Source organism: Gossypium hirsutum, chromosome D12, assembly GCF_007990345.1.
Source record: "Gossypium hirsutum isolate 1008001.06 chromosome D12, Gossypium_hirsutum_v2.1, whole genome shotgun sequence".
In the NCBI taxonomy this organism is placed as follows: Eukaryota; Viridiplantae; Streptophyta; class Magnoliopsida; order Malvales; family Malvaceae; genus Gossypium; species Gossypium hirsutum.
The window spans coordinates 6,652,575-6,676,163 of record NC_053448.1 but is presented as its reverse complement, the minus strand read 5'-3'; the positions used below and the strand labels follow the sequence as shown (position 1 = coordinate 6,676,163).

The 23,589-nt window shown below is 34.0% G+C and overlaps 2 protein-coding genes across 6 annotated transcripts; both read left to right on the top strand.

The window, feature by feature from the left end:
* The first annotated feature begins 9,106 nt into the window (after window positions 1–9,106).
* LOC107945193 (regulator of nonsense transcripts UPF3) lies at window positions 9,107–15,394 on the top strand. Of its 4 annotated transcripts, none has more exons than XM_016879073.2 (14): window positions 9,107–9,337; window positions 9,434–9,592; window positions 10,162–10,268; window positions 10,611–10,706; window positions 10,820–10,918; window positions 11,070–11,149; window positions 11,896–12,009; window positions 12,255–12,402; window positions 12,587–12,660; window positions 12,929–13,358; window positions 13,583–13,672; window positions 13,759–13,868; window positions 13,945–13,998; window positions 14,803–15,394. In XM_016879073.2, coding segments are annotated over exons 1-13 (1,548 nt in total). In that variant the 5' UTR covers window positions 9,107–9,335; the 3' UTR covers window positions 13,984–13,998; window positions 14,803–15,394. The 4 variants fall into 4 exon arrangements, with proteins under 4 accessions (XP_016734562.2, XP_016734561.2, XP_016734560.2 ...); XM_016879072.2 differs by having other exon boundaries at window positions 14,800–15,394; XM_016879071.2 differs by having other exon boundaries at window positions 13,583–13,675.
* A 2,535-nt stretch (window positions 15,395–17,929) lies between these two features.
* On the top strand, window positions 17,930–23,119 carry LOC107945192 (shaggy-related protein kinase kappa). 2 transcript variants are annotated; one of them, XM_016879068.2, is made up of 13 exons: window positions 17,930–18,224; window positions 19,216–19,457; window positions 19,627–19,719; window positions 19,822–19,881; window positions 19,973–20,245; window positions 20,593–20,667; window positions 20,999–21,055; window positions 21,135–21,275; window positions 21,356–21,406; window positions 21,892–21,987; window positions 22,077–22,160; window positions 22,279–22,381; window positions 22,618–23,119. In XM_016879068.2, exons 2-13 carry the CDS (start codon window positions 19,311–19,313, stop codon window positions 22,704–22,706), a joined length of 1,269 nt encoding a protein of 422 aa, XP_016734557.2. In that variant the 5' UTR covers window positions 17,930–18,224; window positions 19,216–19,310; the 3' UTR covers window positions 22,707–23,119. The 2 variants fall into 2 exon arrangements, with proteins under 2 accessions (XP_016734557.2, XP_016734558.2); XM_016879069.2 differs by having other exon boundaries at window positions 19,184–19,457.
* Window positions 23,120–23,589: the final 470 nt, after the last annotated feature.

The following is a 23,589-nucleotide window of genomic DNA, read 5'->3' as shown; positions in this document are numbered from 1 at the left end:
GACTTTCAATATTTACAATTTCATAAGCTAAGCCTATAGATCGCCCCTAATATGTACATGTTTAAAACTCAAAAGTTGCTAGGCTCACTCAAGATACAGCAAATTCTGGCATAGTCCCTCCCTTTTAAGTTCAAAATAGCTTTTGTTACCCGAAGACAAAATAGATCAAGGAACATGGTAAGTTCAAGGTGAACTTAGTGAATTTGCAAGTTGCTTACTCGCCCACACATATAGCTTGCGAAGAATATAATTTATGCATAAAGACAAATAGTACGTTTAACAGTTCATGTATGAGTATAAGTAACACGCATACACACACTTTGCTCATATAAATCGATCACCTTTACTCTCTGTGGACATACGCATTGTGGAATATCTAGGTGGATTTACCCAATGCAACTTATACAGGGTGAAAAATCTTGGCAAAGTTATACTTGGCTAATACACCCCAAAAACATGCCTGTGAATTCACATTTGTGGCTTCATGTTTGCTGACATATACTTGTGAACTCAGATTTGCAGATTCATACCTGCACTCGTTTATACAAATCTATACTTACAGATAGTTCTTGTAGACTCACGTTTGATGAATATTTCTCATGCAATCATGCTTGGAGAACTTAGCCCTGTAGAATCGCATTATGTGAATTTGTTCACGCGGACTTGTACTTTTCGGACTTATTTCGTTAACTTTCATATAGCAGAGTCTCAATGGACCAACTTGGCCTAGAAGCTTGAAAACAAGACTTGCTGACTATCTTACATACAATATGGCCATTATGGAATCATACTTGTAAGATATTCCCTACGAATTGATGCTCACAAATGATCCTGCAAACTCACACTTAGCTAACAACCTATGTGAATTCAAGCTTGACAGATTATCATGTTTGCAGATTCATTCTGGAATGGTTACACACTTGTGCTCTTAAAGTCAAGTGCGAATTATCATGACTTGTAACATGAGGGCAAGTCCCCGCGGACTATCATAATTTATAACCACGAGAAGAAGTCTTTGCGGACTCTAGTCCTCCTTCAATTAATATCCCGCCACAGCACCAATACTTCTTCAATTATCATTCCACCACAACACTGATACATCATTCAATCAACATCTTGCCACAACGCCAGAACTTCATTAATCAATATCCCACCAAAACGCCAATGCGTCATATTGTATCTTATTCCTGGACACATTATTTACTATCAGAAGACATTAGCATGCCTCCCATTCTAAGTTTTACAGCTTACCAACATAAGGGCAATTCAAATATCAATCAATACATCAATGGTATGAGGTTTACATACCGTTTCACTTTCAACAAAACAACATTGACAACATTAGCAACAACAAAGTTCAACGTCACCAAATGTTACAGCAGAATTTTCCAACAAACATAACCCAACTATCACAACCCTGTAACATGCAAAATGAAAACTGAGAGTTGCAGTTGAGAAACTCATCCGCAAAACACCAGGATGCTTGAACCCTACAATTGTTTAACCTTTCCTTTGTCTCTTAGGCCTCCTCCTTGGTTAGCTAAACAAAATAACCATTAGACAATCAAAACGATAGCATTCATAAGTGAGACCGTCAAAATCCATTAACATGCAAATTATCTTTATAAGCTATCTAAGATTTTTTTTTTTCACATCCATGAACTTTACCATAACTTACAAGTTTTTTACCTTTTTCATTCAATAAAAAAGATACAAAAGAGTTAGAAAGGTTACTAGCTCACCAGATTCTTAATTTATAAGGCTAATATGTTTATTTTTCCCTTCACACAAATCGCTTCTTATGTAACACCCCAGTTCTAGTAGGCACAATGTTTGGCGTATAGTCCTAAAGTAGTATGATCGGCCGAATAAGCTTTGCCTAAGTACATCTTTCGGCATATAGAGCGAGCATATAAAATTATGTGGTTAAGTTAATAAAGGTTCATTGTCAGGTTACTATATTAATTGGAATAAAACCAATGACCAAGTAAAATGGTATCGAAAGTATGAGTTCACATTAGGGATATAGTGCATTTATTAATTGTGGTATTGTGCAAGTTAAGTTGCAAGGTAAGCTGGTTAGAAACCAACTGAATGTGAACCAAGATAGTTAAAAGATAAGGGGATATTAAATTAGGTTTCTTGGAAGTTGTAAACTTTTGATAAGATAGTTAAAAGATAAGGGGATATTAAATTAGGTTTCTTGGAAGTTGTAAACTTTTGATAAGATAATTTAGTAATAATGTGACATTTGTCAAGTTTCAATAAGGACTTAGATTATAATAATAGATATTTATGTTTGGAAAATGGGAATTCTCTTTTTCTTTCTTCTAATGTAAGGTTATCTAAGGCTTGAAGAACTAAAGGCATTTCTTTAAGCTGAAGTTGAGATCCCGAATTTTATTAGTGATTGCTCCATGTTAAAGTAAGTTTTATGGCTCTACATGTTGTGTTATGAAAGAGACGTCTGTATGAGTGCATGAATAGTAAAATGAAGAAGTAAGGCTTTGTATGTGGTTCATCTAGGTTTGAGATGATAGTATGGTTACTCGAATGAGCTTTAATTGTGTTCCCCTATTTTGTAAGTAGTGGTTGCTACAGAATCTTGATAAAGGTTGGATCTAGAGTTCAAACTACTGTCCGTGGTTGTCAGGTGAGTCTTTAAGTTGACTCTTGTAGGTATACTATTCATATGGGATACCTTTGTGGAAATTTATTGAACTATGAAATTGAAACTAGAAAAGTAAAGTAATAATGTTTGTTAAGAATGGCATGTATAGTTCGTATGAAATCTGTCAAGCTTAAGTATGAGATAAGTATCCTAATGTTGAAGCATGGTTGTATGAGTACATCTGGTAAAAATGTGAAGGGATGTGAATTAGTTTGGGTGTATGTTAATGCATGAAAGCGTTGAGTCTTAAATAATGTCAGAATATGAAGAGCTTGTCAAGAGAATCTGTGTCTGTTCACCGCGATGGAGTCTAAAGGGGTCCGTTGGGATTAAAAACACAATCTCTGATATAAATCTTGAAGGAAAAACCTATGTTCATGGCACATTCCGAAAGGAATTAAAGAACGGTGATTTTCCAATGGGGTTCTTTGCGTGTTCCAGGATGATGACGGGCAAACCTCACATAACATGAGTTTAGGTAAATCCATATTATAAACATGTCAGGAAAGAAAGAAAGCCTTTGTGGCGCAATATGAAATGAATGCCTTTGTGGTGAATTATGAAGGGATAGCCTCTATGGTGAAACCTGCAATGATAGCCTTTGTAGCAATAATTTAAAAGACAAACCCTTGTGGCGCACTCTAAAGGAACGACTTATATGGTGAATTTTGAAAATATTGCCTTTGTGGCATATCATAGTAAGGCTTTCAATGGTGTACCCTAAAGGAATGATTTCTGGTAGCGAATTTTGTGTTAAATTGTTTTGGCACATTCAATATGACTTGTAAGTGTGATTAGAAAGATTAGAAAGGCACAGTGTCTTTATAGGCTATGGTAAAGTGTTATGCAAGACCATGATTCAACTATGAGTAATGAAGTGATGAGATGTAGAAGAGGTGATGAGTAAACATAAAAGAAGCATATTTTAAATAAGGGTTTTTCTAATCGTATATCTGAAGGCACCTGTTATCTGTATATGTGATCAAACATGAATTGTGGTGAAACGATGGCTTAAAGTTACGAATACAAGAGTAACGGTGTTTCGGTCATATAGATCTCTGTAAAGGAAATGAGTAAAGACTTATGAAAGATCATCTTGAAAGAGGTAAGTGGCGTATCGAAGGTGTTGATGGGTAAGTAATGAGTTCAGAGTAAGGCGTGATATCAATAGAGAATGAAGAATGAAATTCTGGGAAAAATATTTGCCAGAAACAAGTTGAAAGACCAGGATAATAAGAAAGTCTTAACAATTCTTCAGTAACAATGTGCAAGCATTGTGCAGGTAAAGGACGTTTTTCTCACTAAGTTCTTATGAGCTTACATGAGTTTATATTTTTGCTTTAGCCAGGATTACTCCAAAGAAAAGGGCATATTAGGATATTATAAATACAGAACAAGCTTGGCGGCATGTTCAAAGATTAAAATACTTCTTAAAAATCCACACTTGAAGTATCTATAATAAATTAGGGTTTTAATTTAGATATCATTATAATTTAATTGCCTTGTGTTGTATCTGTATTTACTCGTTGTATTTACTTATGTATTTTAGTTTCAAATTTGTAATAAAGTAAGTTATAGTTGACTGAAATTTGTATAAGTAGTTTAGGATTCAACATTCTATTCTAATTATTGAATTATTGTTCATGCCTATTCTTTCTATCAAGTTTATATTGTTATGAGATCCATGAGGAACTAATCATCTTGTGGGGGATTAATGAGTGGAGGCATGATTAATTAACTATTTTGTAGGGTTCTCTTAAGCGGATCAGTTGTTCAGGAAATGAATAACTTAAACCCTAGGTTTGACGACCCTAGGAAGTCATTAAGGTGGGAATTAATCCAAAATTGGTATGACCTATCCGTGAACACCTTAACCCTGAACTAGTCTGGACTGTGAGGTCAAGAGATAAGTAGTTCTTGCCGACTCATTATTCTAGTAGAATATCGAAAGATCCTGCTAGGATATCAGCTAGTTAATTGAACAAGAAAACCTAAAACAACAGTTGATTATGATTACCGAAGCAAGCTAATCACCCATGCTCAGATTTGATAAATTTATTATTTGATCGTAATATAATTCATCTAAAGTACTAATTAGATCTATTTATGCTTAGGTTAGAATTAATTTAGTATTCGCTTCAGTATTCGCCTCCCTTGGGTACAATCCCCATAGTATTCATCTACTCCGTTGTAACTATATTACAACCTGACTCGTATACTTATGGACACCGCTTCTTCATATATTTTGTGCAAGATTTCTACTCTGGACGTTGGTACAACCGGAGGCTGTCATATATACTACTGATATGAAAAATACAATAGCCAATTTTTTAATTTTTTCTTAGACTGTAAGTAAGTATATTATTGATGTAAAATACAACATATCACATTTTTTTATATAATTGGAATAAGTACATTATGCATGAAAAAAGTAACACAATACAAATTAAAAGCTAACAAAGTAAATGATGATTTACCTGACAATTTTTTTTAAAAAATAATCTGTCATCGACTGAATGTGTGTCACAACCCGATGGATACCGGTTGTGAATAAGATTTCTTTGTAGTTGAGGTTTTGACTCATTCTTCATCTTCATATTCACTTCGAGCTCTATCTTCATCATCTTCTTCTCGTCGTTCCTCCGTGCTTGAGCATCGTGTCGTCCTAGGTTGCCCTCGTATATCGTCCTTTCGAGTAACATGTGGTTGCAAAGATGAACCACCTTGGTAGAACAATGACGCTAGGGTGTTTGCGACACTATCAGTCGATAAGTGTAAGATGTCGCATAACCTGGTTTCGAATAAAATTTTGGAATTGTCGGAGATGGCGGATACATTGATGTTGTTACTGGCATTGACTCTCCATATGGTGCTGGGGATGGAGATGGTGTAAAAAATACACCTGCAGAAAGTGTTGATACATGATACGATACAGTGCTTGTGTATAAAAAATAGGATTAGTGAAAACACCGAAATAATTTGAACCATGTTGACTAGGAGGTAGGGCAATCATCAGTACCACGTGTGGGGTTGGAGCTAATGGTAACTCCATCAAGGCATGTATTCCGACCTAGGATTCATGTAGGGTTGTCTTTGCCTCCTACGACGAAGTTGCCTAGTCCTTTTCTCTTTCGGCAATAGATATGGCTTACCGTGATGTCTAAATCATATCATGTAATCAATAGAGGTCGCCAATTCCAATTCGAGAATTGATTCGCATATAGGTATGAAATCGTACATATTCTCCTAAATGTAGATATATTCTTCAAGGAATTTTGCCCAATCTTCATCGGTTCTCTCTCGCAAGTTGACTTTGTGTAGTTCTTTGATGTCTTAGGGTGACGACGGAATACTTTGCCTAAACCCAAACTGGTGCAGCACTCGATCGGATTCGTGCATCTTTGTCGTCGCAAAAAATATCAATGGCACCTTGACGTGCCAGATATTGCGGTTGACCAAAAATTCGATCGGGATGCATTCTTGAATTCTCGGATCAACGTATGACATCCATTCAAACTATAGTATGAAATTGTAAATTTTAGACTTAAGGGTGCAAAAAGCACTCAAACATTTTCAAAAAAAGCAATTAAGCCCCTGCTTTTTTTTTTTTTGCACTCATTTGGATACTTAAACTTTCAAAATGCATCAAAAATGCTTTCAAACTTTAAAAAAAAAGAAAGAAATTAAGCCCTTATTTTTTTGCACTCAATTAGGCACTTGATCTTTCAAAATGCATCAAAAAGACCCTCAAACCTTTTCAAAAAAAAGCAATTAAGCCCCTGCTTTTATTAAAAATTAGAAAAAAATTTATAAAAAATAAAATCAATAAAAGCTATAAATATTATTAAATTTTAATAAAAAATTCAATTATTAAAAAGTTATTAAAAATTAGAAAAAATTATAAAAATTGTAAAAAATTATAAAATGTAAAGAATATAAATTTCGTAAATTTTTTTATAAAAATTATCGTATCAAAAGAAGCATTTTATAATTTTTCTATAACTTTTATTAATTTTTATTTTTTTATCATTTTTCGCCATATATCACGCTGTGTTTAGACCTGTCCATGGGTCAGGTCACTCGACCCGGCTCGAAGGCCAGCCTGAAAAGTGGGAGGGTTTGGGTAAAAATATAGACTCGAAAAATGGGTTTGGGAAAAAAATAAAGCTCGTTTTAGAAAACGGGTTGGGCCTCGGGTAAGGCTTTTTTGGCCCGAGCTCATCCCGGCTCGAATATGCAAAAAAAAAAACTGCTGCTTTTCCTTGCTGTTTTTTTTACTATATTCTTGTTATTTTTTTCACTATTTTGCTACCTATTCACTATTATGTTGGTACTATTTTATTGTTATTGTTTGGATATTGTATAACTCTTATTTTATTGTTAATTTTGTTATTATTTTAGAGGCAATTGCTTGTTAACTTGCACATATAGTGTTATTTAAGTACACATATTTTTTTTAAAAATATTTTCAATTTGTTAAGAAACATTTATTTTAATGTTTTTAGTTTTTTGATGTATTATATATATTTTAAAAATTTATAATAAAAAATCATATAAAAAAATAATATAGGTTGGGCCCGGTTTTTATCATTTTTATCCGGGCTGGGCTTGGGCAAAATTTTAGATCCATTTTTTGAGTCGGGCCTAGCAAATAGACCTAAAACTTTGATTGGGCCCGACCCGGCCCATGAACACCTCTAGTTGTGTTGCGATACGTAATGACTTTAATTAAAAAAACTAGGGGTCGTTAAATTTTTATGATTTTTATAAAATTTTAAATTTTTTTAATTTTTTTACAATTTTTTTTAAAAATCTAATATTTAATAAATTTATTTTATTTTATTTTTTTATTAAAATTTAATAATTTTTTCTAAAGTTTATTATTTATTATTAATTTTTTTTTCTAATTTTAATAAGAGCAGAGACATAATTGCTTTTTTGAAAAATATTGAGGGTCTTTTTGATGCATTTTGAAAGTTCAAGTACCTAATTGAGTGAAAAAAATGAGCTTAATTGTTTTTTTGAAGAAGTTTACGGGCTTTTTACACCCTTAAGCCTAAATTTTGTTATTTATCGAATATTAAATTTTAAATCCTTACATTAATATTATATAATTTAAAATTTCAAAAACTAAGTTCGGCTTCTGATTGTTGATCTAACAGTAGTTGGATATCTTTGAGCTCATTCATTATGGTCACATGACTCGCCTTATTATTCTACCTATTTAAATAATATGTTATTTCAAAAATATAATAATGAAAAATATTATGATAACTATATTATCAAATGAATTTTACCTTATTACGAGTGGGAAAGAATAATAGGTATTCACTCAATGACGTAAAAATGATAGTCAATACCATGTCCATGACAACAGAATGAGTATGCAACCACCAATTTTAATTTTTTGTGGTTGCGTCGCCTGACACATCTCTTGTTACAATATGGTCAATATAGCTGATCCCTAATTAAGTCACCCCGCTTCTTGCAAGTCAATAAGTTGTAGTAGCCACATTAAATGTACTAGATTTCGAGATTTATCAGACATTAAAAGACCTCCGATTAACCTCAAGATGAATGCTTGGGCGTATTGTTCTCTTTCAAATGGCACTCGCGGAGTTGTCGACATAATTGAAATTTTCTTCCAACCACTTCATCTCTATCCGACTACCAAAAAACTTGTCCGACACCTTATCTAATAGTTGGTCGCAAATTGCGCTCCAATTGCCAACGACCACTGCCCTTGTAATGATTGACCCATCCAATGGTAAACTGAGTTGTAAAGCTACGTCCTTGTGTAATTGTACATTCGCTGCACGGAAGATGAAATGTGTGTGTCTTAAGTCTCCATCTTTCCGCCAAAGCGCTGATAAATGTGGGATCTAATTTAGTCCCCTCGAGCATACGAGACATGTGCAAAAATCTCCCCTCTTGCAAGTGTTATTCAATAGCACGAACAATTAAATTGTGTATGTATCTGAAATTCGATCTTTGGCTTGATTATATAAACATAAAAAAATTATAAAATTAATAATGTTAACAACTTATTAGTAAACTTAATTAAAATTAAAAATTTTAATAATATTTTTTTACTATTTACAATTGGATGTCGGAAATGTAATTGTTATAGAAATAAATATACGGAATTGTTATTATAAAAATCAGTTAAAAACAAAAAAAAAATTACGAAATATAAAATTAAGAGAAATTGAATGAAAAATTGAGAAAGGATAAAATGAATCAAATGAGAAAATAAGAGAATAAGATCTGGATGCAAAAGGAAAACAATTGCTTAAATTTATGCACCAAATAAATTAATCGTTTGGAAAAAAAAATTATGAACTTTTTTACCCTAAATATAAAAAAATCATCCCTAATTGTTTTCTAAAAACCATATATATATATCAATTTTACTCAAAAGTCCGGGCACTTTTTAAAATAAAATAAAAAGAATGAAACTAAAATAGCCTAAAATAGAATGAAGACATAACCGAAATATCATAAATTATAAATAAAGAATTTACAAGTTCTTCCTAGGAATCCTTTTTTTATTATGTTTCTTCATTTAGTGTTAAGCACTCCTGCATGGCGATTTGGGCTTCAAATCGCAAAAATTAGGGCTCCGATGTGCTAATCGGTCGATTCCCAATTCCGTTCATTGAAGATGTGATCTCACAGCGACACTCGCGTTTTTTCCTTCTTAAATTTCAAACTCGTTAAAGGGTTTTTGAGGGGGATTTTGTTGTGGTTTGTGATTTTTAGGGTTAGGTTTTTTGAAGGCATGAAGGGGACTTTAGATCGAACCAAGGTGATTCTCCGCCACTTACCTCCGTCCATCACGGAGTCCATGCTTCTCGAACAAGTCGATAGTGCCTTTTCTGGCCGTTACAACTGGCTCTCCTTTCGTCCCGGGAAGAGTAGGTTGGTCCTTTCTTTCTTTCGTTTTTGTTTTTTTTGGGGGTGGGTTGGATCATATTCTTCATTGGACTTTTTTAGTATTTTCTTATCCTTATTTTTTCTTTTTGTTAATGGAGTCCCTCTCGGTCTCTATTTCTTTAACTTTGGCCGTATTTTCCTTTAGTGAATTGCATGGGTGTTTTCCTTTACATTTTCAGTAAATTACTGCTTTCAGCCCTCATAAAGGTTGATTCTATATATATATATATCCAATGTGTCTTATGTGGAGATTATGCCATTGTGGGGTTAATTGCGGGTCTCTTGTAAAGGGACATGTTTGGCCTTGCTTTGCTTACTCAGAGTCTCAGTGCCTTTCTTTAGTAGGAGTGTTTATCTTGTCTTGTACTAGTTTTTGCCATGTTCTTGATTCTTCCGATCAAATATGAATAAATCGTTTAGATACTGCTGAGAGGCTAATTAATCCAGCTGGTCTTGCATTATCACGTTGTATTTTTTTCATAACGGAAATTCTAGGGGTTGCTTACAGCAAAAGATTATCTTATTATGGTTTTACTTTTCAAAATTATTTGTAGTCAGAAGAATTTGTCTTATTCAAGAGCATACGTGGACTTCAAGAGGCCAGAGGATGTTTTAGAGTTTGCAGAGTTCTTTAATGGTCATGTATTTGTTAGTGAGAAGGGTATGCTTCTTGAACCTTAAACTTCTTAGAAATTGATGTAGTGTAGCTTTCATTTGTTATAAGCTATACTATTTTAGTTTTTATTGCAGCAGGGTGAAACTTAATCCTCTTTTAAGCCTCAAATAGGCATATGATCTGAATCTGTCTTTAATCCACACCTCAGAAAACTACGAGTTGTTTGGGGATGTTAGAGCACCTTGATTGCTTAATGGAAAAGATATTTTTGACAAGCTTATGTAGAATATCTCATTTTCTTTAATACCCCGTTTATCTTAGCCTCTATTTGCAATAAAGTGATTCTACATGTAGATTTCAAAGTAAAATATCTGTTCTCTTTTTCAGGGGCTCAGTTCAAAGCTGTTGTTGAGTATGCACCTTCTCAACGTGTTCCAAAGCAGTTCTCTAATAAGGATGGTCGTGAAGGGACCATATCCAAAGGTAATAAGCTGATTTTATTTAATCATAATTGAAAAGAAGTGGAATTTGTGAAAGCTTATCTATGCCACTATTTTCCTCTTCATGAATTCAAGTTTTTCTTGATAAACATCTAGATCCTGAGTATTTGGAGTTCCTTGAATTCCTTGCAAAGCCAGTTGAGAATCTTCCTAGTGCCGAGATGCAATTAGAGAGAAGGGAGGCAGAAAGAGCTGGTTAGTTAGATGAATCTTATTCATATCTCTGAAGTTGTTATTTTGATCCTTTTGGAAAAACAAGAAGAAAGTTTTTGTAGTTATATTGACTGACTAAAAATTATCTTTATGTATTGCTATTTTTCTGTTATGCCACAATGGCTTTTTTCAGGTGTATCAAAGGATAGTCCGATAGTTACACCTTTAATGGATTTTGTTAGACAGAAAAGAGCTGCTAAGGGTGCATCTCGGGTAATATTTGCAACCCTATTATAGTTGACAAAAGTTAGGAGCTGTGTTGTGTTTGCTATAATTTGGTGTTTTTCTTACCAAGCTTTGCCTTTACAGTCAAATAGGCTTTTCTTTCGTTCACTATAGTGTGATTTGATAGCGAAATACGATCTTAAAATCAATCATTGACATCATTACTGAAGAACGATAAAATGTTATCCAAGGATTCAATACTTTTCTCCTCCATCCTTTTGACATATTGATAAATGGACTGAAGTAAGCTGTCTTTTTTTTTCCCCAACTTTTCCTTTCCTGGTTTTATTTTATGCTATTCAGGTCAAAATATGCCGCTAGTCCCTTTACTTGAATGGAGTTTGAGATTTAGTCCCTATACTTCAAAATTTTAAGAATAAATCTATTTTTAGATGTCAAATTGTGGTCCAATTGTTGACTTCCTTCAAAATTTACCATCAATACACTCATACAACCCTACAAAATTCAGAAGCATATTTGATAGCAAGCAAATTTTGATAGAAAATGCTAACGGTTTCCCCAAATAGACTTGAATTTTTAAATCTAAAAAGTATGAGGATTTCATTTTTAACTTTTTTAATTACAGAGCCTGAATCTCAGACTTGTCGAAGTTCGGACCTTTTATTTATGCTTTTAATTTGTTTCTGATTTTCTTTCAGTGCTTTTCTGTGAGCTATTTGTGCCAGCAATTCATCATATGCAACTTACTGGTTCTAATAGTGTTTTTATCACAGAGGTCACTGTCTAATGGGAAAGTGAGCAAAAGAGCTGGTGGGTTATCTGGTGGGAGTCCAAGTTCAGCATCATCCAGAAGAGGTTCTGAAAAGCGAAGGGGTAGTACTACGGTGGTATGTGTATATTTGGTTAATTTAGGGAAAAACTATATAATATTTTTTGAGTTGATATCTTTCTCTCTTGCATAGTAATGGAGTTGTAATTTCATGTTGTAAAGATGTGTAGATTTGGGTATTTACCGATACTTTTGCTTTTGATTTTTTCCCCCTTTTAATAATAAATCTAGTTGTTTTGATGGATTTCCTGGTTGGATATTGGAAGTTTCTTTATCATTAATTCCTTGTCCTTTTGGTGGCAGTATGTTCTAAGGGATAGCTTGAAAAATGCAAGTGGCAAAGACAAGTCCGCTTACATTCTGGTTTCCAAAAGGGATGATAAGCAACTTTCTGATAAGCATGCTACCTTAGCTACACCTGTGGGAACTCAAATATCTGAAGAGGAAAGTGGTATGGGTGATAATGGATAAATGCCTAATATATATTATTCTAATTTTCCTTTGTTTAGTGAGCTATTATTCTTTGCTTTATGTATGTTTTATTTGGCATTGTAATCAGTCAGAAATTTTCATTTTGTGGTTGCATTCTCACGTTTCATGTTTCCAGTTTAAATTTCTCATTCTTGTTTTTCCAGGAGTTTCTGGAATTACTGATGCTGGTAAAAAGAAAGTTCTGCTCCTTAAAGGGAAAGAGGGAGAATTTTCTCATGTGAGCCTCTTGTTCCTTTTTTGTCATGTTCTAGAGTGCATTTATGCATACTTGGGGAATGGGTAAGGATTTTATTTTATTATTATTTTTTGGTTGGGGGGGGGGGTAGGTTAAATTGGGGGAGAAAGGAACAATGCTACTCTCATTCTATATGTGATATTGTTGCTAATAAGATTGTTGTTTTCACATGGATACTGGAAGGAATTATAGTTCTCAATCACCATGTTTTGCGATTTTGCATTCCTTATGATTATAATTCTTTGCACAGGTGGCTGGAAGCATGTTACGTCAACAGGATATTGCATCGCCAATTACAAAAATACTTGGCTCAACTCCTATCAAACAAAATGTTGGGTGTGAAGGCAGAATTATCAGAGGTGTACTTTTAAACAAGGATGCTCGTCAGTCTTCTCGGGTCCAGTCAGAGCAGCAGCTTCAGGCCCCAAATTTGGAAAAGGACAGACGACCTTCTCGGCATTCACATGCACAATTAATGTTGAAGGATACTAACAGTTCAGACGATAAGGTCGGGAGTGACTTGCATGGTAGTGAGAAGCCAGAGAGGTGTAGGAGAAACAAAGACAGGCCAGACCGTGGTGTATGGACCCTTCGCCGTTCTGATGGATCATATGCAAGTGATGAGTCCTTGTCATCATCTGCTTCTCAATCTGCACAGATGCCTTTAGATTCTTCAGAAGGTATGTTAAATCTCAGCTTTTATTGTTACTTGGGATAATCATTATCCTGGGGATTTTCTACTAAATGTAGTTGATTGCTATCATGACACATTGAACTTGCATATGTTTGCACTTGGGATTTTGCATTATGTGCTCTGTGAGTAGCAGCAGCAAACCAGAACTGCATAAAACATAATTTTCCTTAGGGAGAACTTGATGTTTCTTTTTCCATATACAATTGGCAGGGGCTTATGGTGATACTAAAGTTGATTTATCTAATGTTCGGAGCATGCAACCTAAAACTGTCAGAAGTGGACGTAACAGTTCTTTTGATGGTGGTTAGCTTTGTGTTCGGAAGCTGATTAACTGTCTGTTTTGTGTTTGTTTGCATTTCATCAATATTTCTTGTAAATTTATGCAGGATCCTCTAAACATGGTAGCCGATGCAGAGCAGTTGCTGATGGATCATCTGTTGTGAGTGATGGGAAACCAGGGAAGAGAGGCAATGCTTCTGCCTATGGTTCTCATGAGGTGATTATATTTGTGCTGTAATATCTGATATGTTTAATAGTGTTATTCTGTTAATGTTTATTCTCCAAATTTGCAGAAACAAGTCTGGGTACAGAAATCTAGTTCAGGTTCTTAGTGAAATTTTAAAATGGTAAGCACTTAATTATTGTGAACGCATTTATTGTAATGATTTGAATTTGTTGGCCACTTTTTTACCAGCTTGAAAGTTACGCAGTTTAGAGCATGATGTGAACTATTTGTTCTTGTAAAGGAAGTATGTAGTTGGACTGATTTCTCAGCCTGTTGGAGTGCTGTATTGAAATTCAGGGAATGGCCAGTTAGATCATAATCAGTCTGTTTTTTTGAGTCTAGTTGAAGGTCTAAACCTTTTGCCTGGTAATGCCTCAAATGTTCACCTTGAATTAGTTAGGTGGTTGCCAAGTTAACTTAAGACTCGAAACATCTGTCAAACCATAGCTAACTTGTTTGAAGTTGGTCTAATGCAACCATTAGTGTGTTCCTGTTATTAGCTTGTGATTAATTCTTTTGTCAAACAAAACACAAGAATCTCGACGGAAGTTTTACAAATTATGAAAAGTGGTGATGTAAAAGAAAAAGTTCGGAAGCCGTGCCTTGAAATGTTAATCTGTGTTACTGATAATATATTATGAATGAGACATTGATCATAAATCTCATCTAGAGTATGGAATATTAAAATCTGCTTGAATTCATCCATCCGAGTAAAATTTGTTTGTCATGGCTGTGAAACAAATTGGTTTATTGAATTGGATTGTTGTCTTGAGGAGTGCGACATGAAAGAAAATTCCAGTGTAGGTAGGGTGTTGCCTCATTGCATGGTTCATACTATTTCATGTGTTGTCGGATGCAACATACATTTATTTTTATTTCAAGGTATTGTAGTCATTCTCACTTTGTATCATTATTTATGCAGCAGAGTGCATGGTCACTTGAATTTTGAGCATGCAGTTGCAATTGCTGTAGGCTGTCTTGGTACCCATATGATCTTATCGCAGAAGGTTGGGTGACCTACAGAGGTTGCAGATGGTATCACTGTAATTAACACACGGGAGGGTGAAGAAATCTCCATCTTTGTGAAAGATGGTTGAGAATAGAAGAAGGTTATGATTTTCTAATCACACGATACCACTGTTTTCTTGGTCCCTGCAGATATTATCCAGTTGAGGACTCAACTGGAACTGTAAATATAAATGCAGCGGTGTGGTCTTGTTTGCTGGACTTTAGTTTAGGGTTAGCACTTTGTGTATAAAAGGCAGCCAGCCAGCCCCACAAGTTTTCAGGTGGGTTTTGTGCAAGAGAAGGAAAGTCACCCTCCTTCGCAGCTTGTTTTGGATCTTTATTTCTTTGACTTCGTTGATACTTTTTGAGTGTTTTGGAGGAATATGGTAAATTTAAATGTCGTTGGGAACCCACCTCCCATGTTACTCAAATTGATGATGCCATTTGATGTGATTGCCCAACGAGATTTCTTTCTTTTCTTTTTCTCTTAATAAAGTGCTGGTTGAAAATTGGACAAGTGTTTCTCCTTCGAATAAATTATACTTTCTGGCAAAATAATAATAATAGTAAAAAAACAAGAATTTGTATAAGGTATTTCAACAAAAAAGACGAGTATCCTTTGAAGCGAAACGAGCGCCACATTTCTCTATTATGTAAATTTAGTAGTACATTCATAGATTGTTAGGTTTAGAGGTTACCCTTCGTACTCATGCACTATCAGAGGAGTCCAGAATGACTCCTCAGAGTACTGTTCCTTTTTTAGATCATGTTTTGTTGGATCTGGATCATTCAACGTTCGTATATCTAAAAATGAAATAATTTTAGAAAATAAAAAAGAGAGAGATGTAAATTAGATAGAATTTTAGAGACAAGTTGGGGCAGAACATGTCCATATGTATACTCTTTTTCTTTAATTATGTAGTGGACCATAACTAGTGTTTTTCTTTTCTTTCTTTTTCTTATAGATAAACAAACCACTTTTATATCGTTACAGAGGGTATGTATATATGCTTGTGCAGTGGAGGAGGAGGACACCTTAACTCGACATTTATATAATTGCCCTTTCTTACCCATGACTATGACACTTGGGCCTTGGCTACTCTCCTTTCCTGTTTTTATCATTTTATGCAATATCTTACGAATTTAAAAAAAAAACAATTATATAAGCACTGATTTGAGTTTATTATAGCAAATTTTAATCATATCAACTAATTTTAAATTCAGAAGGTATATGATTTGATAATTTCCAGTCTATAATAATAAATCAGATTTACCATCCAGTTATCTATAACAACTGCATGGAATTCTTCCTAATTCTCATTCAAATTCAATACAATCACAAGTATAACATTATCATATATGAAATATAAACGAATTAAGAATCGCATGATAACTGGGTTAACCAATGGAAGCAGGTAATGGTATAATTGCCTTTTCAAACCTTCTTGAATTTGATATTTTAATTAAATTTCTTGTAGCTCTTTAATTAAAGGGTAAACTACACCCATGGTCACTTTTGTTTACCTTAGGTTATGTTTTAGTCACTTATGTTTGAAATGTCACGTTTTAGTCATTTACGTTATCATGTTGTAACATTTTAGTCACTGAGCCATTAATCGTCGTTAATGGTGTAACGGTAAGCTGACGTGGCACGTTAAATCATCATTTCAAACAAAATTTTAGGTTAAATTATACAATTGGTCCCCATATTTTTTCGTTTTAAGTAATTTAATTTTTTTATTTTATGTTCTTTAAACTTTCCTCTTTTTTTCCATTCTCTTTTGTTTCTCCCTCAGTTTTCATATCTTTCCCATTTCTTTTAACATATTAGGAAGTCGAATTGGCAGTGAAAAAAGAAGTAGGAAGTCGACTATCATCATTTGCCTATAACCAAAACCCTATAACCAAAACCCATAAACCCATACCATGCTTCTTTCTTCACTACCAATTCGACTTCCTGGTATGTTAAAATAAATAAAGAAGGTAGGAAAACAGAGGGAGAAACAGAAGAGAATGAAAAATAAAGAAAATAAAGAATGAAAGTTAAAAGAACATAAAAGAATTAAATTGCTCAAAACGAAAAATTATGGGGACCAATTGTATAATTTAACCTAAATTTTTTGTTTTAAATGATAATTTAACGTGCCACGTCAGCTTACCATTACACCATTAACGACAATTAACGGCTCAGTGACTAAAATGTTACAACACAATAACGTAAGTGACTAAAACGTAACATTTCAAACATAAGTGACTGAAATGTAACCTAAGGTAAACAAAAGTGACCATGGGTATAGTTTACCCTTAATTAAATGAAAATTTGGCCTTCAAAAAGTCAATTTAACACTTTGATGCCTCCAATTCTTTTAATCTTATCTCGTCCTCTAAAATAAAAGAAAATTGTAGATACTAAGCTTTGATCAACAATGCAAAAAGCTTCACTAACAATTCTCCTCGTCGTTTTAAACAAATAAAAGTTGTATTATGATTAATTATATATAATATGAAGAGTAAGAAATAAACAAAATTAGTTAAAGAAATAGGTGGCGTAATATATGATTATTCTTATTTTTATTCCAAATCAAAATAATTGAACTGGTAAAGTAATTAGGCACACGTCAGATTCTAAATTTCTACCTCTCTACTTTATAAAAATTGAAGATTTAATGTAATTGGATAATACTTTTAAAATTTGCTATTAAATCACTACTTAAAAAAAAACTAATAAATTAAAATATAAAAAAATAAATTTCCAATTTTTGTAGGGTTGGGCGAATGAAATTTGTAATTAAATTGGATAATAATGTTGGATTCGTTAGGGATAAAATGTTATTTTAAATTAGGTATAAATTTACGTGGTTATGTAGTTTGAAAAGGGAAAACAAATATATTCTGAGGGATTGAAGAAGTTGATTTAAACTGATTAACAAAAAATAATTTAGAATGAATGGAAGCGGAATAGAAGCAACAGTGAAGGGATTTGTTTAAAAGAATAGCAATGATGATTATAATTATTAGGTTAAATGAAGGTTGTCAGGTAATTTTCAGTTCTCAATTTCATTCCCAAAAACATCCATAAAACTCCAAACATTCACTTTCTCTCTCCATATATATATCCCCATCTCTCTCTCCACTCAAAAGAACATAGAAAAATGTAAATTACAAAAAATAAAAAAAGGAAAATCAAGAAAATAGAATACTTGATCAGATCAGAAACTGTTCTTAGTTTCCTTTTTTTTTTTTTTTGCAAGAGCTGCTTTGAATTCGTAAGTGGACGCCGGAGATTGGAAGAGAAAGATGCGCTTGATCTGTTCCAAGTTTCATTTCCAACTCTTCCCAGTAAGTATCCGAAACGCTAACAATGTTTTCACGATCTGTTTTTTTTTAAAGTGAAATAGTTTAGGTTTAATTATAAGCAGCAGTGCTTTTTTAAGGATTTTCTTCTATAAAATTTCTTCTATAAATAGTTTAGGTTTAATTATAAGCAGAAGTGCTTTTTTAAGGATTTTCTTCTATAAATTTGTCCTTAGAGTGGACATAGGTGTGGTTTCTTGTGTTTCGACTGGTTAGATTAGGGTTGGATCTGATCGAAGCTCGTTACCAGTTAGACGGATGATTTCACGTTGTGATTGTGAGTCACTGTGAAATTTTCTTCACTTTTTGCTAATTTTGTTACTATTTTGTCCTCGATTTTTCTTTTACATTATTTTGAGATCACAATGATTATTTTATGGAAACTAATTGCTAAGAAGTAAGCTTTTTTTTAATAGAAAGAAGGTTCATTTTTTAAGGTAAAATAATTGACTGAAGATTAAGCAAAACAGTAAATCTAGGGCATCTTTCAGAGAGTACGACATTAGACTTTAACTTTTACATGGAAATGAATTTATATAGCTGATCTCACTATTTTGAAGTCAAGCTCTGGTCTGTTTGTCTTAACAGTTCGTTTCTTGACTGAGAATATATTTCTTCTTTGTTTCCCAGTTTCCTTGTTTCGTTGCATTTCTTTTGACACAAATTCCTAAAATTATATCCTACGCAAAGAACTGATAATTTTAATTCCAACATGTTTTCAATATTCCATTTTATCTATCTTGTTGTTATTTGTTCTAATATGTAAACGATTAAGTTCACCTCTGCTAGAAGCATATAATTGTTTCTATTTGAGGAGTTTATTCTTGTGATGTTGTCTAGGAAGCTATTTTCTTGATGCATTTCTTTTTCTTCTTATCAGATCTTTTTATCTCAGTTGGTGGCCGTTTATGTTAACTAATCATTCTATATTTATCTTTGTTAAGGTTTCTGACTCTTAATTTCGGGAATCTGTTAGGAAGATTGGTGCTTGGACGGGATGGGCAGCTGCACTGCAGAGTATATGGTGGATAGCAAATACTAGAGAATCTATTAAGGTTTCCTGGCTGAATTATGGCTTCTGCAAGCCTAGGAAATGGTGGAGCAGGTAGTTCAAGGTCTGTCAACAGTTTCAAAAGTTCTTCTAGTTCTGTTGATTGGCTGGGGAGAGAAATGCTTGAAATGAGATTGAGAGACAAAGTGGACCATGACGAAGACAGAGTAAGCAGCTCAATTTATATATAGAGAGGGGTTGGGGTGGGGGATTGGACGTGCCAAAATATCTAATTGAAAATATGGTAGTTTGCCTGTTGAAACCTTAAGTAGAAGTTCACAATCTTTGCAAAATGCTTTTATACTTTGTAAGTGACCCCTTTTGTTGTCCATGCAGGATAGTGAACCTGATGTAGTTGATGGAGTGGGTGCTGAAACAGGGCATGTGATTAGAACAACCATTGGTGGCCGAAATGGTCATTCAAAGCAGGTTGGAAGAAAAATGAATTAGCTTGCAAATTTTCTTTTGAAATTCAATTTATTTGGTTTTGTTACTGACACGCATTATTTTACTTTTTGTTTTGATTGACAGAATGTCAGTTATATTGCTGAGCACGTGGTTGGAACTGGTTCTTTTGGTGTTGTTTTCCAAGTATGTACTTCTATTATACTCCTGTCTGTATATGTTCTTGACTTTATGCAAATAGATTATAACCTTGAAGTGAGTCGGCTGATTGCTGCAGGCAAAATGTCGTGAAACTGGAGAAATTGTTGCCATCAAGAAGGTTCTACAAGACAAGCGTTACAAGAACAGGGAGTTACAGATTATGCAAATGCTGGACCATCCAAATATAGTTTCCCTTAAGCATTATTTTTTCTCAAAAACAGACAAGGAGGAACTCTACCTCAATCTTGTTCTTGAGTATGTTCCTGAGACTGTTAATCGCACAGCAAGAAGCTACAGCCGGATCAACACGCGAATGCCTTTAATATATGTTAAACTCTATACCTATCAGGTGCGTCCCTGTTTTATGGAAGCATATCCTTATATGTTTTGTTGATTTATGGACTGATGGAGTTGGAATATGTTTCTTAGGTAATTGGGTAGTTCAAAATTGTTTGAAAAATGATTTGTGGTCTAACTTCTCCGGTATTGTTATTATCTCATATGGTAATATAATGAGAAGTCATCCTTCAATTTTAAATTCAAACTATTGCTTTCCCATAAGGTTGGTCAAATATTTTAATTTCTTTTGAGATAAATTTGCTTTTCTTTATACCTTTCTTCTGTCTAGTTTATATGCAAAAAGATTTTAATTGAATAGAAGAAAGCTGTAGTTAATTGTCTTCTTTTGGCTTGCAGATTTGCAGAGCACTTGCCTATATACACAACTGCATTGGTATATGTCACCGTGATATTAAACCTCAAAACTTACTTGTAAGACTCTTCTTCTCAGGAATCATGTATTTGCCGCAGAAAGAGATATTTTTCATGTAATAGTGTACTCTTTGCTCATAAATGTATTGTTTGTTACTCTTGGTGGTAAAGTCTCTTGACCTTAAAAAGACATTTGAATTATTGGCTTCATTCTTTTTATCTTTGCTAGACATATAGTAGTTATGTGGAGCTACCCTGATATAAATTAGGTAGCTTCAGGATTTATTAGTTTTTTCTTTTTATATGAGGAAAAAAGAAAATGTTAAACTGGCTTCATATTTGGTTTCAAATTGTCCTCCATTTGATGAGAACTGCTATGGTTCATGCCCAGGTGAATCCACATACACATCAGCTGAAAATTTGTGATTTTGGGAGTGCTAAAATGCTGGTAAGCTTGATACAATAGTAATTTTTGTGGCCGGTTCTGTTTTCATCACCTCAGCATGGTTCCTTTCCAACCTTTTCAGGTAAAGGGAGAGCCGAATGTTTCTTACATCTGCTCGAGATATTATCGTGCTCCTGAACTCATATTTGGTGCTACTGAGTACACAACTGCTATAGATATATGGTCCACTGGTTGTGTGATGGCTGAGTTGCTTCTTGGACAGGTTTGTATAATCAGAATACTGTTATAAGTTACTGTTGGTTTAATAAGTCAGTTGTTTCTGACTTCAAACTTACCATGCAGCCACTGTTTCCTGGTGAGAGCGGGGTCGACCAATTAGTTGAAATCATTAAGGTGATTGCTTCTACCAATTCTCATAAATTTTTTGGAGTATATGCTCTTGAGGCATGATTAATCTGTTAATTTTGACCATTGGCTAGAATTGGACAAATCAGTTGAAGTTTATGACATCCCAACACAACTCTCAGATTATAGATTGACCAAAAGGATACTAATAAAATAAACCATAAACTTTTATAATCAGTGTAGACTAACTTTTTCTTAAACTCAGTTAAGAATGAAACTAAATGTACTCTTGGGTTGGTTTATAAACTCCGAATATAAGTTGACATGTTTCACAGAAGTTAGAAATGAGTTTCTATGGTGTCACTCTTCCTTTTGATGAATAGAGAAAAAAAATGTTGAACCAAATAAATTCAGTATTTGGGGATTTGAATATGTTAAAAGTACTGCCAGATACAGTCTGCACCATAACTATTTGGTTGGTGCCTTTTGGATGGCCCTAAGAAAGCTTCTATATATTTTCAATTGTTGTTTAGGTTTTGGGGACTCCAACAAGGGAGGAGATCAAGTGCATGAACCCAAACTACACCGAATTCAAGTTTCCCCAGATAAAACCACATCCATGGCACAAGGTATATGCATGTTCTTTTTTCTTCTCCATTTTTTGTGCCTTTGTCATAATATTTTCTTTTTCAAAATTCATATTACATTTTTGCAACAGGTCTTCCAAAAGCGTTTACCTCCAGAAGCAGTAGACCTTGTCTGTAGGTTTTTTCAGTACTCTCCTAATTTGCGATGCACTGCTGTAAGTGTGACATTCTTAAGTTTGCTTCCTTGATAAGTAATGGTAAAAATATAATTCAATAATCAGCCTCTTCTTCTCCCGTTTCCATGTGTATCTCCTTGTAATGGTACTTCTTTAGTTGGAGGCTTGCATTCACCCTTTCTTTGATGAATTGAGGGACCCAAATGTTCGCCTTCCCAACGGCCGTCCGCTACCACCACTCTTCAATTTCAAGCCTCAAGGTCAGTTCCGCTTGGTACTTAAATACACTTAGCATCTTATGTCATTTAGATGCGTTGTTGCATTATTTTGCTGAGAAATCTCATTGACAAATCATCATAGCATAAAAGAAAAAAAAAGAACTATGATAAAATCTATCTAGTAACTACGTTGTTCAATTGGTTAATCATATCCTGATGACTTTCCAACCTGCTGAGTGGTCTTAACCTCTTGCTCTCTTTTTCCTCTTAAACGGCAGAGCTCTCTGGTATCCCTCCTGAAGTTGTCAAGAAACTTATTCCGGAGCATGCTTGCAAGCAGAATTTATTCATGGCACTGCACACTTAGCAACCATTCCAAGTTTCTTGGGTTCCTACTAGCAAATCTGAGGCCATTTGATCTGTATCAACATAAGCAAAAGATCCCTGACCCGACTTGCAGCATCGATGTAGTGAAAGAAGTGTTAGAGAACAAGTGAGTAGAAGGGAGGAGAGGCAAGGCTTTGAATGCTGGTGAAGCTGTTTTGCTGTTCATTTTGTGGATGCAATTATTATAAGTAGTATCAACTTGTGTTCTTAATGTATATGCATTGGTGATCCATAGTAATATTAGAATGGTGAGAAGCTATATATGTATTTTACCATCTGCTGGTAAGTTTTCGTCCTGTATCTCAGCTTTCTTCTTCAGTAAGATCCAAGTTTGGCTTATGGATTAAGAAATTATCCCTTATTATATATGATGTTGATCTATTTGTTTTTCAATATGTTTATATTTATCTAGGTAGATTGAAAAGGAAATAAAAAGAAAGAGAGGATGGGGGAAGGATGTAGTGAGCTGATGGTGGTTCATTTTATTAGAGAGAAGGTTCCCTTTTGTTGCGCTTCGAAGTGAATTTCCGATGTGGCAAGGAAGGAGCAGTGGGCAGTCCCACTAGAGTAGGCCTTTTAACCCACTCCTAGATAAGTAGGTTGAGAAGGCATAGTCTTGGAGGTTCCATTGCCATTTTCAAAATAAACGATCGATTAAAACCTCAACTTCCCCTGCTGAATAGACTGACATCACAGACTCAACCGCATCCAGAAAGAAGGCTTCTCTTTCTTTTACACTATGTAAAATTAATAATTTTAAAGCTTTTCGTCAACAAAATCCTATTAACATGCAAAATAATATTATTTTTAACTAAATATATATATTTTTGATCCCAAATCCTCTTTTCCAAAGCATATAAAAA